At 45.5% G+C, this 16,958-nt stretch overlaps 2 protein-coding genes across 2 annotated transcripts; both read right to left on the reverse strand.

Moving 5' to 3' along the window:
- Nucleotides 1–3,595: 3,595 nt before the first annotated feature.
- rtca (RNA 3'-terminal phosphate cyclase) lies at nucleotides 3,596–7,393 on the reverse strand. The gene is made up of 11 exons (XM_053430493.1): nucleotides 7,142–7,393; nucleotides 6,919–7,019; nucleotides 6,625–6,768; nucleotides 6,071–6,194; nucleotides 5,921–5,979; nucleotides 5,698–5,839; nucleotides 4,852–4,973; nucleotides 4,712–4,770; nucleotides 4,252–4,346; nucleotides 4,068–4,172; nucleotides 3,596–3,833 (listed from the first exon to the last, which is right to left on the reverse strand). The coding sequence occupies exons 1-11, from the start codon at nucleotides 7,232–7,234 to the stop codon at nucleotides 3,738–3,740; spliced, it is 1,140 nt and encodes a 379-aa protein (XP_053286468.1). The 5' UTR covers nucleotides 7,235–7,393; the 3' UTR covers nucleotides 3,596–3,737.
- Nucleotides 7,394–9,590: 2,197 nt separating this feature from the next.
- On the reverse strand, nucleotides 9,591–14,963 carry palm1a (paralemmin 1a; the record flags this gene model as incomplete). Its single annotated transcript, XM_053431531.1, has 8 exons — nucleotides 9,591–10,165; nucleotides 11,180–11,311; nucleotides 12,643–12,699; nucleotides 13,005–13,026; nucleotides 13,187–13,238; nucleotides 13,362–13,489; nucleotides 13,626–13,706; nucleotides 14,775–14,963. Coding segments are annotated over 8 exons (1,236 nt in total), but the record flags the coding sequence as incomplete, so codon positions are not given.
- Between the last annotated feature and the right edge of the window lie 1,995 nt (nucleotides 14,964–16,958).

Genomic DNA, 16,958 nt, shown 5'->3' on the forward strand with positions numbered 1-16,958 from the left:
GAAATACAAATTCTCCGCCTCACCTTCAAGGCCCTTAACAATATGGCACCATTTTCCCTCAAAGAGCTGTTAGTGTGACGCTCAGTCATTTATGTTTATGGTTTTCTGTCTCGTTGTGTTTTCTACTTCCTGTTTTATTTTGTAGCTTCGCTTTCACTGTGTCTTGTTCCAGCTTCTCGGTGTCTCACTTCCTGTCTTTGATTGTCGTCCCCAATCCTCATGTGTTTCACCTGTGTGTAATTGCCCCTGCCTTCCTTCTTGTATTTAAGCCTCTGTGTTTCCCTTTGTGCGCTGTCGGTTTGTACTCGTTGTCTACTCGTTTCCACACGTGATAGATATGGTTTGTTTGTTTCTGTTGTCTCGACCAGCTTCTCCTGCTTCCTTGTTCTCTGTGAGCCTTGTCGCCAGAACGTACCTGTTAGTGTTTTGTTTTTGTCTTGTTTAAAGCCTTTTATTATATTAAATACCTTTTTTGTTTGTAACCTCTGCATCCTGGGTCCATCTCCTCCACCAAACCGTAACAGTTAGTACCTTATCACCTCTAGAGCCCTGAGCTCCCAGAATTCAGGCTGTCTCTAAAGCAGAGGAGGAGGAGGAGGGGCTTCAGCATCAAGCTCCTCTCCAGTAGAATCATCTCTCACTTTCAGTTCTGGAGGCAGACTCCATCTGTTCGTTAAAGAGTAAAACCTTCCTTGTGATGAAGCAGCTGCCTCTCTCCTTGTACCATTGCTCCAGTGAAGCCTCCTCACAAACAGCTGCTGTGGTTTGTCAGCTGCACTGAGACAAACATGAGGAGTTAAGACTGCACAACAAATCCCTTGAACACAACTACCAACACTAAAGGACACTTGCAAAATGATGCATCACTGCCATCATGTGACACATTCTGTAAGTGCAATACAGAACATGTGCAATTGAATATTTAACTCTTGACCTTTGACTTATTCAAATGTGTGTTTGTGATCCACTGTTTTTGATGTGTGGGTAAATGTGTGATTCACTGGAGACAGTTGATTTTGTGGCACACTGTACAATGACAATGAAGGCATTGAATTGAATTACTGTCCTGAAAACACTGTTGCTGAACGGTAATAAATATTGACTAAGAATTCCCATTTCTCAGTGTATAATGGAGTTGTCCTGTAGGGCCTCTTCGATAAGTCTCTTTATGTCACTACAACAGTTCTTGTGTTTCAGAAGGTTGGCGTTAGAGGAGCTACTGATACACGAGTAGAGCAGTGATCTGAAGTGGTGCAGGGGACATTTCACAGTTTAAAATCTGACAAACAATTGAATCTGCCACTAACTAGTAGTCAATTCTGGATTTGATTTTGGTTTCCAACCAAGAAAAGAGCCGGCTAGCGAATCTGTCAATCATCGAGAACAGACATTGGCAAAGTACGGCCGGTTGGGCTTTTTAATCCAGCACGCCGAACTTGTCCAAATATAAAAAAACGAACACTTTAGTAGCACTTAAATGACACTTACTTATAGCACTTTGTAGTTTTGCTTTATTTTGAAGAAATTGTACTTTCTTGCTCCTTGTGGTTCTGGGTCTGTACCTTCGGGGTTGATGCACTTATTGTCACTTTGGATAAAAGTCTCAGCTAAATTAAATTTGACCAGGAGTTTGGTGTATAGGGCTCGAAAGGGGCACAGGATCTCCCTTCACTTTCCCCTGTGAGCCCTTCTGTAAAATGAGCGGATGAAGGAAACGAAAGGTGGACCCTGAGTTCCGAGTGTTTAACACGGAGTGGACAACAAAGGACTTTGTCACTGAAGTCCAATCGAAGGCTGTTAGGGTTACAACAGTACAACATCAGCCGTCACTTTGCTTTACATCCTTTCATGTAATGATTTTTCCATGTCATTAATATTAGTTCACAAAAACACTCCATCCATCTGGTCCTGGCCCGGCCCCTCCGTCAAACTTTAGAACCCATTGTGGCCCGTGAGTCAAAGTTCACCCACCCTGATCTAGAACCATGTGGCCATCACCAGCTAAAAACATTTTCTGTAACATAAGTTTCTTTGACCTCTGCAAGTAGGTTCCTATTTTTCACAGTGTTGCAGTAACGTTTTTCCCCAGAATTAGATTTAGATACAAACTTGCAACTCCTGCAGATTTGTGTTTACCATGTGAAAAGAGGATTTTTGTCCCTGTTGTGTTGAGAAGCTTCAATCTGGTCCCTGATGTTTCTCCTTCCTGTTGCTTGAGGCCTCAGCCGCAGAGTCCAGCAGCGAATCTCCCAATGTTTCAGAAACGTTTTGAGTCTAATTAGAGAATTAGTTAAGTGTGGGACCGAAACGAAAGGCTCATAAGAGTTGTCATGTGCCCTGTTCGCCATTTTAAATCTCACACTAGATCTTCAGTTTTTGAGTTTGTGTTAAACTCACCTGCAATCAGAGAGATCCAAACACGGTTTGTAGCTAGACCTGGTCCCGACCCAAGTCCTGGCCCCAGCCCTGGTCCTGCCTCTTGTCCTGGCTCCCGCCCGAGTCCTGGTCCCGGTTGGAGGATCCTGGGGTCGTCCTGATGTGTACTCCAGGCCCCGGTGACCGCCATACTGCAGGGCTGCAGGCAAACTGTGAGGACAGGGCCGGACTGAGAGGAGGTGTCAGGTGATCCAGATCCAGTTACTTCTGGTTCCAGAGGGGACAGAGGTGTGAGTTTACAGCCTCCTCAGGTTTCAACACACATTCAGGCCCATGCAGCACTTCCTGCTGTACACACTGTACCCGACAGAGAGGGACCACAACCCTCTGACATCACGGAAAAGATGAGACATGCAGGTCACCTGTCGTCGACCTGCTGGGACAGAATCTCACCTGTCAGGATCGGACTACAGCTCCCAGAATCCAACACGGGTCACACTCTTCATTTCTTCATGTCACTGTTTCAGACCACACCCACCTCACCTGTGAGGCCCAGCTGTGACCTCACGTCAGCGCCCCCTGCAGGCCACACAGCTCATCCTGGTGTCACTTAAAGGGGACGTATTCTGCCCGTTTCACCACAGTTGATCTGGCTCCTTGGCGTCTTAATGAAATGTCTGCAACATATTTTGGTCAAAATACCACAAGGATCATTTAACACAGCCCTCCTCAGATTGACCTGTTTTGAGTGCCCGCCCGCCCCCCCCTGAGCGTTAGCTCGCGAGCTAATGCTAGCCGGGGGGAGCCCCTAGGGACCTAGGCTCCCCGGCTAGCGTTAGCTCGCAAGCTAACCGGGCCGGTGGAGCCCGGCTAGCGTTAGCTCGTGAGCTAACCAGGCCGGTGGAGCCCGGCTAGCGTTAGCTCGCTCGTCCAAGGCCATGTAGCGAGACTCCCTACATGGGCGTGGTGTGACTATGACGTTTATCTCGGTCGTAATCCCGTTGGATTTTCTGGGACGGTCGACATGCCAGATACCACGTTAACGTGTAGAAGAACTGCAAAGTGGAATTTTCATAATATGTCTCCTTTAAGGTTCACGTCTTCAGCGTCTCGGTTCCATGTGATCATGTGATCAGGTTCATGTGGACTTGTGAACTCTTCAGAATCTGTGTTTTATCCAATTAGATTTTTTCATGAACTCAGTAAAAACAGAGACAAGTGAATGTTGAAAATACTTTTATTTGTTTTTTACAGTATTTAATGAAACACCCCAGGAAGCTGAGCGGGTCGGCCATGACAGCGCTGCCGAGTCCCGACCACACAGGCCGTGTGCTCCGGCTGTCGGCCGGCTGTGTTCCAGGCTACATGTTGCGGTTGTGGGCTCCGGACCCTTGACACTCGATGACGTAGGTTCCGCTGCTCAGCTCATCTTCACTCTTTGTTATCGTGAACTTTGCCTGAAACATAAAAACGTGTGAATCCAGATGTAGAGACAGAAACAACTGGAGGCAGTGATGAGCTCATCGCTCAGTGAAACCTGTCGTTTGGAATCACTTCAGTCTCAACAGACAAAAAAAGATAATATATATGTAACAAAAATCAATCGTTCAATTGAATTAATTACTCGTTACTGACGATTATTAAAAAGCTTTAACTAGAAAGTTGTGCTGGTTTGATTGAGCGAGTCTGACCGAAGTGAGCTGCTCTGCGATGTGAATGGCCGTCTGCGTGTGCAGCGTCACTGCACCCGTTCGAATCCGAGACGTTCCCTTCGCCAACGCCATGAAGATGATGAGCTGAGGAGGAAGAGGAGGTCATGTGATTCAAAGTGAGGTCACGGTGAGGTCATAGTGAGGTCACAGGCGTGTATCTCACCTGGTCCTGCAGGAACTCGTCCACGCAGCCATTATGTCGAATGTTTCTCAACAACATCTCAGCTGCTTCAAAACCAATTTCATCAGCATATACACCTAACACACAAACACACACAAACACACACAAACAACATAGCAAATACTGTTAGCCACCAGAAATGCGAACATGCTATCTCACAGGACGTTATACCCACAATAATCTTCACTGCAGCACAGACAGCGAACCTACAGAAGATAACGACCCGACACCCCCCAGCACAGAACGTCCTGGGGGGGGGGGCAGCAGCCTGTCACTCACAGCACTTCGACAGATTTTGTAAAGTTTGTGGAACAGTGAGAGGAGGGGGGGGGATGAACGGTTGTTCCTCAGAACCACTATCACCAACTTTAATGAACAAAACTCTTTAATCACATCATGTAAAGGAGGGTGGCGCCCCCTGCTGGTTCAGGTTTATGCTCACCTTTCTTCCCCAGAGCGGAACCTGCGAACATGCAGCCTGTCGACGACTCAGCAAAGATTCTGAAACGACAGGAACCAATCAGAGAGCAGCACATAAACGTCCCTGCTGCAGTGTGATGTCGGCAGGTGGTCCAAGCTCACATGATGCCGTTGCCGCTCCCACTGGCGTTTTCTTTCTCCTGCAGCGACTGGATATTGATGTACAGCTCTTTGATCTCCTTCCTGATGGTTCGAACCGCCGCCGCCGCCATGTCTTTAGCCAACTGAGGAGGAGTTAACACACGTTAAGTCAACACATCAGTGTTTGAACATGGTCTCTGATTTCTTTAGATCTTGATCTAAAGTTTAGTGAGTGGGTGCGATTGTGCAGATTGAATTTAAAGAGTTTGCATAATGACTAGTTCTATTCTCTCATTTGACATTTCTTTGTCACAGATTCACATCCAAGTGTCAGCATGACTCCTTCACAATAAGAATAAACTACTTTAGTGTCACATCATGTTAAAACATTCAGAATATAAAACAACTGGTCACAAACCAACAAAGACCCACAGGAGGATAAATGTGAATAATCATTGGATTGTTGATCTCATAGACAAACACATTTTAAAGTGAAAAGTTGTCGATCTTTTCACCTGCTCTCAAATTTAAATGACAATTATTTTTTAGGGTCTAGATTGTAAAATATTTTTTAAGGGAAATATGAAAGACATTAGGGTTAGGGTTATCCCTCGGTTCTCCGGAGGATGGAGATTACGAGCCAAGCTAATGTGTGCTAACTACGCTAATGAACGTACGTTGCTGTGAGCTGTAATTCCACCGCCAGTCAGCAGAGGGCAGAGACTGACGTAGACCTCATTGATTGAAAGAATTTACAACAGGAAGCATCATGAATGTGAAGAGAGCCTTGTTTAGGAGGTCAAGTCTCTGTCCTCCATCACTTCCTGTCTGTGACCCTGTGCAATAAAAGCAGTGCTGTAACTTTACCCTGTAGGGCAGGACTCCCGCCACGAAGGCTCGGCCGTGGATCTTGGTGATGTTCCCTCTCTCCATCATGATGACGGGCTGCAGCTCTTTGACTGGATTTACCTCCACCACCACCTCACCCCCCCCTTTAGGATAGTACCCTCTGAAACACACACACACAGTTAATATACACACAGACACACTCAGTCTCTACCATCTCCACTTAACAGACGTGACCTCTGACCTCATTCTGACGTCACAGTCAAAGTTGACACCGAACTTTTCAACGATGGGTTTAAACACCTGAAGAAGAAACACAGAAAATCAACTGAGTGTGTTTACATTAACTTTGAGTGTGTGTGTATTACATTTGTGTGAGTTTGTGTGTATTAACTTTGAGTGTGTAGTCAATCTGAGGAGCCATCTCAGCGTTTGTTCCTCCTTTCAGAATCAGCTGTGAGGAGGCCTCAGCGTACAGAGCACAAGGCAACGCAACCTGCAACAGCAGACCCACACTCCTGACACACACACACACACACGCACACAATAAAGAACAAATAAAGAGTCAGAGTTTAGAGATTCTATAAAATCGATCCTTTGGGCTTGTGGATCGTGATGTCAGCTGACGGTGGATGATTCTCTCTGACTTTTTCTTTTCTATAAACACTTGTAACATGAGACACTTCTTCTTTTGTGTTAAACTCTTTTCTCGTCACAGTTGGAAACGACGAGGACGTGGTCTTCCAGAGAATAAAGGGGCGGAGTCACAGAATACGTTTTACTACTGGCAGCGTCAGAGACGAGAACAAAGAACCATCTGGCGGCTTTTGAGTTTGAATTGAAATCCTTCTGTAACAACAAAGTTAACTGAGAACTTAGTTTCATCTGCAAAGGAAAACTAAAGGGTGGGGTGAATCCATTTAATCCACCTGCAGAGGGCGCTCTCACCCCGCTGTCTGCGTGTCGGCCGTGTGGTTTCCAGACCGGATCTGACCTGGAGTCAGACTCACATCTGTGGAGCTGATGGTGGCTCCCTGCAGAACACCACAACACAGATCTGAGACCAGCTGCAGGCCGCTGAGGTGCTGTGGCCTAAACAAACACACAACACACAAAACAGAAGCTGAATGAGCACTAAACAACTGACCGAAGTTAATTTAAATGAAAAATGACAGTGTGTATGGTTGTTTGTGGGTGTGTAGTCTAACATTAGCCTGTTAGCTTGTTAGCATGTGAGCTAACCTGAGACCCGGTGAGCTCCTGCCAGCTCGGATGTTGCTGATCTTGATGGCCGAGCCGGTGATGCAGCTGAGCGCCGCAGACACTCGGAGGATCTGTCCGCCCTGCGGAGGAGACACACCGTGAGAGAGAGCACACATCAGCGGACACACACCACAGGCTGCTCCGCTAGCCTACTGCTAGCCTGTTAGCTGGAGCATTTCTCCGGTAACAAAGAGCGACTCACTCCCTCCATCAAGTTGCCGTCGATCTGCTGCTCCTTCACCGGCTCCACGTTCAGCGGTTCCACGTTCAGCGGCTCCACGTTCACCGGCTCCATCTTCAGCGGCAAACACTCAGTGATTCCCCGGGAGACGATGCTGAAGCTGCTTCTTACTCTTACTCTTATTCTTTTATTTTATCTCTTCTTCTTCTGCTGCTGCTGCTGCTGCTGCTTCTTCTTCTTCTTCTCCTTCTTCTTCTTCTTCAGGCGCGAACCGGCTTATACGCGCATTACCGCCACCCTCTGGAGGTGGGGGCGCAATGTCACAGACAAAAAAAAATAAAAAAAAACGCCGACGACCTGTCACTGGTTAGTGAAGCTCCCTCACTGGTGAACTGGAAGGGGCTGGACTGACAAACAAATCAAATACTGTTTGCTTCCTGATCCACCAATCACAAGAGGAGTGTTATCATTTGAACGTGAGTTGCTCGTACGCTTCAGAGTATAAAGTAGCTGCAGGCCTGGTCAGCTGACCCTCACTGAGACCACACCCTGCAGAGTCTGTGTGACTGCTCTCGTTTCCTCTATCATTCAGATAGTCATTGCTTTATAAACAGTCTTTTTAAAGACTCACTCCTTCCTTAGTAAAACCTTCCTGCACTTGCAGCCGGCCTATTCGTAGCTAATCTAAGGAGTCGTTTGCTCCACAGTCTTTTTAGAAAGCTCATAGCCCCAAGAGCTAGCCTTCTAGCTAGCTAACGTCTTCCAACTGCAGCTAGCCCTTTTCTCCTTAACACCGACCTTTACATCATCCAGCGTGTTGCAACAAATAAAACAGCAGCACTTGAACACTATTCTGTGCTGTCCCTGTACATTGTGTTCTGTTCGTTTTGTTAGGAACCATTGCCTAGCACAGCCTTATTCATTATTGTGCAAGTCGCTCACAGCCACACATACAAACACACTCACAAGACCACGTGTTGCAATTAGAACTTTATTAACATCACACACACTGTATCAGCAAACAAACACAACTATGGACAAGTTTCTGATTCGTAAAAGTCAGGCAACCGATGCGCCTGTTGCGAGGAAGACAAAGCTTCGCAAATATGACCAGAGCCAACTACCCCTACCCAGCTTTGGGGGGCCCAGCTTGCAAAAGTTTGAGAACCCCTGTCTTACATAGTTGATAGAAGATGATTTATATTCCTTGATGTGTTTCCTAACTCTTTTCTTTATAGGGGGGGGGGGGGGGGGGGTCAGGTGTTGCAGCAGAATCCAATAGAATTGAAGAAAATAGTGACCGATAATAAGACAACAGAAAAACACAAGCTGCCTCCATATCTGCTCCTGTGATGTCATCAAGTGTCCACAAGCCCTGACATTCGAATCCACTAGAGACAGAGACAAGATCATTAACCCTAACCACATCTTCTACCATCACTAACAGGAACTCCTCCGTTCATCTGCTCCTTCATCTTCATCAGACATTATGTGTTAACACTTTAAACATGATGTTACAAAGTGTTTCCTCTGATCCAGGTAGTAAATCCTGTTGTTGTGTTGATGTGTTCAGTTCCATCAGCATTGAAATGGAAATGTTGTAATTTGTGGATGTGATGTTGCAGAGCAGACGTGCATGTGGAAGATCAGATTGTTCCTCTAAAAGTGAAACTTTAGGTTTACAATTATTGCTCAGAGAGTTTTACTTCATGGCCTCTTGAAGCCTTAACTTTATTTGGTCTCTTTTCAAATGGTTGGGATCTCACGTCTGGGGTCTCACTCCAGGGGTCGTCCACAGAGACATGATGGCAGGATGTCTCCCACCCCGATGAGACATCCGGAGGGTAATGAGAACCCTCACATGCCCAATGGGACGGGGCTGTGGTACATGTCATCCAGCTGATGTGGACTGTGAGTGTTTGACTTTGTGCTTGAGTCACAGAAACTACCACCACAGCATATTTTGTGACTGAGCTTCATTCACTGATCACTAAGTTTATATTGGACTCTTGTTGAGTTAAGAACAGGAAGTTGCTTCTTGTTAACATCTATGAGACAAACTGGGAATATGAGACTAATAACATGTGATTGATTAATTGAGGGGACAGAAAATAAAGGCATATGGGTCTCAAGGAATTTTTATTTTATAAAACCAGAAGCAGCAGCAAAGTTGATACAGATGAAGAGACACTTATGCTACCCCTGACAGAAATGCTAACCCTGAAGCTAACGCTAGTCCTGGCGCTAATGCTAACTCAGAAGCTAATGCTAATATGGTATGTCAGGTGTCTCAACATGACAAGTACAAAAGTAAAAAGCTTCAGAAAATACAAAAAAATGGGCCTGGTTTTATTTAAGAGGAAGCAGGAAGTGATGTCATATTGTTAGAGGCGTGGTTTAGGTTAGTGGGTGGACTTAACATCTTACTTGTATTAATATATTAGGTCGTAAAGCAGTGCCCCCTTCAGGATCACATGATGCTGCAGCACTTGCACCCCTGCTTCTCCTTCTGTGAGGCCAGCGCTCCTCCCTCGGCCCCCCCCGCCGACTCCCTGCTACCGGCTGGCGGCGCCGCTGGAGGTCGGGTGGTTGTCAGGGGGGGGGAGGCGGCGGAGGCAGGGGAATGCTGTGTGGACTTGGCTGTGTTGTCGCCGTCATCCATCCCTCCTCCTCCTCCCGGGGACGTCTGGCCATCGGTGTCCTCGATGAGCACGAGCTCGGCCGTCACCGTCCCCTGCAGCCCCAGAACCTTCTGGGTCTCGGACTCGTCCTCCACACTCTGGTAGCCCATGAACACCATGGTGACCGGGTTCTCTGTGCTGGCAGCGGCCACGCTCGGCTCGGAGGGAGGTGTGGCCTCCAGCCCTGAGATCTCCATCGAGATGTGTGGCCGCTCGGGCTCCGCCTCCTCCTGGTACTCCACTGAGGTCACCGTTGAAACAGTCTGTGACATCATCAAAGCTTCGTCTGCTTTGAGGATGAGCTCATCGACTTCTGAGCCGCTAAGCAGGTGGACGCCGTCCTCACCGTTCACCTCATGGACGACTAAGAGACAGACACAGGATCAGGACGTCTGCTCGTTACAGGTCACAGCTGATCTCCAGCTGAACGACCAATAGAAACTGACGATTCTCCTGCTGCACCAGGATCCACCTGTAGTGATGTCACAGTGTACTGTCATGCACTGTGACATCACTACATCCAGGTTAGAAGTTCACCTGAGGACACAACAAGGAAACAGGCTCTTCAAGGAATCATCAGACCTTCAGCTGGAGACTCGTCACTGTCAGGTGATTGACAGGTGATTGACAGACAGACGTGTGAGGAAAGTTCAATGTTTAACCAACAGACAGTAAATAAAGATTGACAACATGACTGCTGCTTCGCCCCCTGGTGTCTGCCTGCAGTATAGGTCATAAACCCCTCCTCCTCCATGTTAGCAAATGGGAGCTTGATCAAATTTTTTTATCAAAGTAGACGTTAAATAAAAGTTTGCCAAAGATGTTTCTGTCATTTCAGTTTGATTTGATTTAGTTATTTGATGATATAAAAACAAGACGTCATGATTGACAGCTGAGACTGACTCAGGATTGGTCGAAAGTTTGATTGATTGATTCTTATTCATGTAAAGATCCACAGGATAACATGTTTAGTTTGAATACACTTATTTCCAACATGGTCCCATTATATCGAGACAACAAATCTAAAACCAAAATAATCTTAAAATCATAAAAGCTACGATTCAATCCGACAATAATTGAATCCACATCAACATGGAAAAGCTGAAATAATAAAGTGATGCATATTACTTCAGAAATCGGCTTCTTAAAATCTTCTCGACCTGGGCGGGGCCTCGAGGCCACGCCTCTGCCATCGCTGCTGTTCAGACCGTTAATGACGTCATGACCACAAGGTGGCAACGTTTGTATCTGAGATGTTTTATCTTCTGGAGGAAGTGGAGACGTGTCCTGGTCTTTATTTATAGTCTGTTGTTTATATTTGGAAACTTCTACTAAAGCTCCGCCCCTCGTTCTTTGTTTGTTTGGTTACTGACGTCACCTTTCTGCTCGTCCTCATAAACTTTGACCCCTTGCTGCGAGAGGTCAACAGGAAGTCGGGTTTTAGTGGACAGGACCCGGCTTTCCCCCGTCTGTCGGTCTCGCTCGACCTTAATCTCCACTGAGTACATCGCTGAAAGGGTAGAGACAGGAAGACAGATGAAGACAGACAGGTAGAGACAGACATATTATTACAGACAGGTAGAGACAGCCAGATGAAGACAGACTGATGGAGACAGACAGATGAAGACAGACAAATGGAGACAGACAGGTAGAGACAGACAGATGAAGACAGACAGGTAGAGACAGACAGATGAAGACAGACAGGTAGAGACAGACAGATGAAGACAGACAGGTAGAGACAGACATATTATTACAGACAGGTAGAGACAGGCAGATGAAGACAGACAGATGGAGACAGACAGGTAAAGACATACAGATGAAGACAGACAGATGGAGACAGACAGGTAGAGACAGACAGATGAAGACAGACAGATGGAGACAGACAGGTAGAGACAGACAGATGAAGACAGACAGATGGAGACAGACAGGTAGAGACAGGCAGATGAAGATAGAGAGATGAAGACAGACAAATGAAGACAGACAGGTAGTGACAGACATATGAAGACAGACAGATGAAGACAGAGAAGTAGAGACAGACAGATGAAGACAGACAGACAGGTAGAGACAGACAGATGGAGACAGACAGACAGGTAGAGACAGACAGATGGAGACAGACAGACAGGTAGAAACAGACAGATGAAGACAGGCAGGTAGAGACAGACAGATGAAGACAGACAGGTAGAGACAGACAGATGAAGACAGACAGGTAGAGACAGGCAGATGAAGACAGACAGATGAAGACAGACAGGTAGAGACAGACAGATGAAGACAGGCAGGTAGAGACAGACAGATGGAGACAGACAGGTAGAGACAGACAGATGGAGACAGACAGGTAGAGACAGACAGATTAAGACAGACAGGTAGAGACAGGCAGATGAAGATAGAGAGATGAAGACAGACAAATGAAGACAGACAGGTAGTGACAGACATATGAAGACAGACAGATGAAGACAGAGAAGTAGAGACAGACAGATGAAGACAGACAGACAGGTAGAGACAGACAGATGGAGACAGACAGACAGGTAGAGACAGACAGATGAAGACAGACACGTAGAGACAGGCAGATGAAGATAGAGAGATGAAGACAGACAGGTAGAGACAGACAGATGAAGACAGACACGTAGAGACAGACAGATGAAGACAGACAAATGGAGACAGACAGGTAGAGACAGACAGATGAAGACAGACAGACAGGTAGAGACAGACAGATGAAGACAGACAGACAGGTAGAGACAGACAGATGAAGATAGACGGATGAAGACAGACAAATGAAGACAGACAGGTAGAGACAGACAGATGAAGACAGACAGACAGGTAGAGACAGATCTGAGTCTTTTTCACCTCTCTTCATATCCTCTGTCGTTTCTCTTGATTTGTTCATTTGAGGACTTTTGTGAGCTTTGCAAAGGATCATGGGAAGAAGGAGAAGGAGTAACAGTGAGTCAATCACAACACACTGTAATCTGATTACTGTATTCATACTAATAAAGATATTACTGTAATCTGATTACACTGCATTGTGACTACAGAAACCTCAAATGTAATGGTGTAAAATTACTTTTACACTCTGATTACTGATAACTGAAGAAGATGAAGATGAAGATGATGATGAAGATGATGATGATGATGATGATGATGATGATGAAGATAATGATGATGATGATGATGATGATGATGATGATGATGATGATGATGATTTTTACCTTCATTGGATCCTGTTGACATCTGAAGGAAACATGTCTCATGTCACAAAATTGAACCTAAAAATCTTTACAAAATCAAACAGCGCCTCCAACAGGTTAATCTGTTACAACACAGTATGAACAAAAGCTCTACTATAATCTGATCACTGTAATCTGGTTAAATCTGCAGAGCCCCAACTCACCGTGGTTTGTGTTTCAGTCTGACACAGAAGACCGAGCAGCTCCAGTTCCAACCTTCAACACACAAGTTAATTCATCATTACATAATGGGTCAGATCAGACCTGTGGATGGTCTCCTCCAGGTTCCTGGTTTTACTTTGGATCACATTAAATCAGATTATTTGGATCAGATCAGACCTGTTGATGGTCTCCTCCAGGTTCCTGGTCGTGGCCTCGTCCTGCTCCAGTTGTTTCTTCACGTTATCCTGGTCTGGTCCAGCAGAGGGCGCTCCGTCTAGAAGCCATCGCTCCCTCAGAGCCTTTGACTGAACATAGGAAACTCGTCAAACATTTATATGTTTAAATACTAGATAAACTATGGCTGCACGATATTATGAAAACATGCGATATGCGATAACGATGTTTGATATCTGTCTGTCTGTCTGTCTCTACCTGTCTCACCTTCAGGTGCTGCAGAGTTCTCCTGTTGTCCTCCAGCTGTCGTTTCCTGCTCTCGACCTCTGTCTGCCACTTCCTCTTCTCCTGAGGCATGATGGGAAACATAGTGAGGCAGACGCACCCAGCTGTACATATCAATGGAGCCTGATGAATCGAATCACTTAGTTCAACTCCAGGAACTAACTTATCATTAACTAACCCAAACTAGCCCCAACTAACCTCAACCCTCTCAAAGACATCAAGGCCTGATTGACCCAGAACTTCAGACTCATTGTTTCTAAACATCTCAGAGAAACTGACGGGGTCATGATCCTGGTTTGAGTTTGGTTTCAGCTCCACTGTGAGGAGCCGGAGTCATTTTGGACCAGAACACGTGACCCACATACTGAACAAGTCCCTAGGACTGCTGTCTTCCACTTCCTGTGTGTGTGTGTGTATGTATTTGTGTGTGTGTGTGTGTGCATGTGCATGTGTGTGTGTATGTGTGCTCTTGTACAACTACAGTTGCGATCAGAAATATTAACCCCACAAAGATTCTTCATGAGTTGAGTGATACATAAAATCAACACAGAAAATGCATGATGTAGTATTTGTGTGTAACAGTATATTTTGTTAAGATAGCCAGGCCACAATTATTCAACCCCCATATGATATTATTGTTTTTAAAGCTGTCTGACAGCTTTTATGGCCTAAAGTCGATTTGAAACATAATTAAGCCTTTGGGAACTCTACACTGATCCTTCATTTGCTCAATACTGCACATGCATGTGTTAAAAGAATTACATTTTTAATTTGAACTCCAAAGTTAAGTCAACTTCTGTTGTCCAAATAACTCAAATATGTATCAATAAATATATTTAGTTGTTTAATGAGGTTTTCTGTCATTCATTTTCATTATCTTTCATCCACATCACTATAATATCTTTTGAGGTGAGGGGGTGAATATTTCTGATTGCGACTGTATGTGTGTGAAGATCCGTTTGAGCCTAGAACCTACAGAGTGAGGTCCTCACTTTGTGACCCCCCCTTCATGGACTGTTTGGAATAGGTTAACGTAGGGTTAGGGGCGAGGGAATGCATTATGTCAACCCTAACCCTCACTAATGTACAAACATGTGTGTGAGTGTGTGAGTGTGTGAGTGTGTGACTCACTGTGATGAGCTCCAGTCGATCCTGCTCACAGAGATCCTGACTCGCCCTGAGAGAGAGAGAGAGAGAGGTTAGGATGTGGGAGGGGGCGGAGCTCTTTACTTTCAGACTGAGCTCCTCAGGTCTCTGGATCTTCTCTGGAGGATCACACTCAGTTTCTCCTCCTCCTGAGCTCCTGTATAAAGTCTGAATCCAGGATCAGTGTGAACAGCAGAGGATCCTCCACTGATTCACTGAGTGAGTGGTGGTGGCGGGGGGGGGGGGGGGGGGGGGGGAGAGGAGGAGCTTCTAACACGGGACACAAACATGAAGAAACTAAAACAAACCTCTCTGGTGAAGAAGTGCTGACTCACACGAAGAAGAAGATGTGAAGAGAGTTTGTGGTGATCAGAGCTGACCACGTGTCAGGTGATGAACATGATCACATGACCTCTGCAGCAGAGTTAGTTTGAGTCCAGAAAACACTTCCCGAGTTTAAAGTGTAAACAGTGTTGCAGCAGAATCCAACACAACTGAAGTAAATAGTGACCGACTCTTCAGACGTAATAACACAACAGATCAATCACATGATACTTGTCTCATAGATGTTAACACGAGGGAAAGAGAAACTCTCTGATCAGTGATGAAGCTCAGTCCCATGTGAGGATCCTCTCCCAGGACACACACAGGTGCTGATGCAACTGAACACATCAACACAACAACACAACAGGACTCACTACATGAGAAGAACCAGTTTGTAACTTCATGTTTTAAGTGTTTATACATCATGTCTGATGGTGGAAGATGTGAGGAGACATGTTGTGTATCAAGAAGTCTGGTTGTGATCATAGTCCTCGATCAGCTGACACCATCACGATCCACGATGTGGCTGCAGCTTTGATCCTGGATCTGATGAAGCAGCAGGACTCTGGTGAAGAAGTCACGTCAGTAACATGTGTTGATGAGACATTAATGTGATTGAGATGGAGAAGAGGAAAGAGAAGCTCCATGTGTCACGTGACCCTGACCTTCTAAACCTACAGCAGCAGAACTAAGGTCCAAGACAAACCTGGACCGGCTCCAACTATAACTTTATCCTACATGAAGGTTTGAATCTTCAGCGTACAGAGGGAGTCTCCAGAACTGAAGCTGATTCCACAGGAGAGGAGCTTGAGGCTGAAGCTCTGGATCCTCCTCTGCTTTCAGAGACACTTTAGGGACAACAGCCTGAATTCTGGGAAAAAGAGTCTCTGATATCTTCCTACGAGGTGCGTTCACTGACCCTGGGACACACCATGGTGTTGCTATGTCTGCTAGCTTTGCCACTTCCAGTGGACATTCAGGCTTAAAACATAATGACCCCCCCCCCCCCCTCCCCATCGTGGTGAGTAGATAATGAGTGGGTTTTCATTTTTTGGTGAACTATCCCATTAACATGCAAGATGGACGATGTGACAGCTCTCAAAATTGAAGTTGAATCATCTCTATCGCCCCCTGGTGTCTGGCTGCAGTATAGATCATAAACCCCGCCTCCTCAATGTTAGCATATTGGACATGGACCGAAAGTCAAATTAGATGTTAAATACATAAGAGCAGTTCAGATAATGACGTATCTGTCACCTCACAGGAACGATAAACAAACGCACAGGAAGTAGCATCAGCCTTCAATAATTTCCCAAATCTGGATCAGTTAGCTACATTTATACATTTATACTTAAAAAAGGCCGATGTTTTTAAGAAGAGAGGACACAACAAAATCTATCATAGAATATGACCGAAAATCTACAATAGAAACTTCAGAGGAATTCAATCTATTCCTTTTATATATCTTTAAATACCTGGAGCTCATTCAGCTTGATGCTTTTATTTTGAAGATAACTTCATGGCTGCTATTGATCACAAATCAGATCCTTCATTAAAAAAAGGATCAATATGTTATTATAAATTATTGATGTGTGATCTGATCCAACATGTTCACTTCACTGTCTTACATCCACACACACAAACGCACGCACACACACACACAGACACACACACACAGTACATACAGTATAGACACACAGTACCCACACAGTACACAGACACAGTACATACAGGACACACAAAGACACAGTACACACACACAGACACACACAGTTGCCGCAGTTTCCTCAGCCGCTGACTCAGCGGTCTGATGCCGCACTATGACATCACAAAAACAGAGATCAT

The sequence above is a fragment of the Pleuronectes platessa genome, chromosome 9, assembly GCF_947347685.1.
Source record: "Pleuronectes platessa chromosome 9, fPlePla1.1, whole genome shotgun sequence".
Taxonomy (NCBI): domain Eukaryota; kingdom Metazoa; phylum Chordata; class Actinopteri; order Pleuronectiformes; family Pleuronectidae; genus Pleuronectes; species Pleuronectes platessa.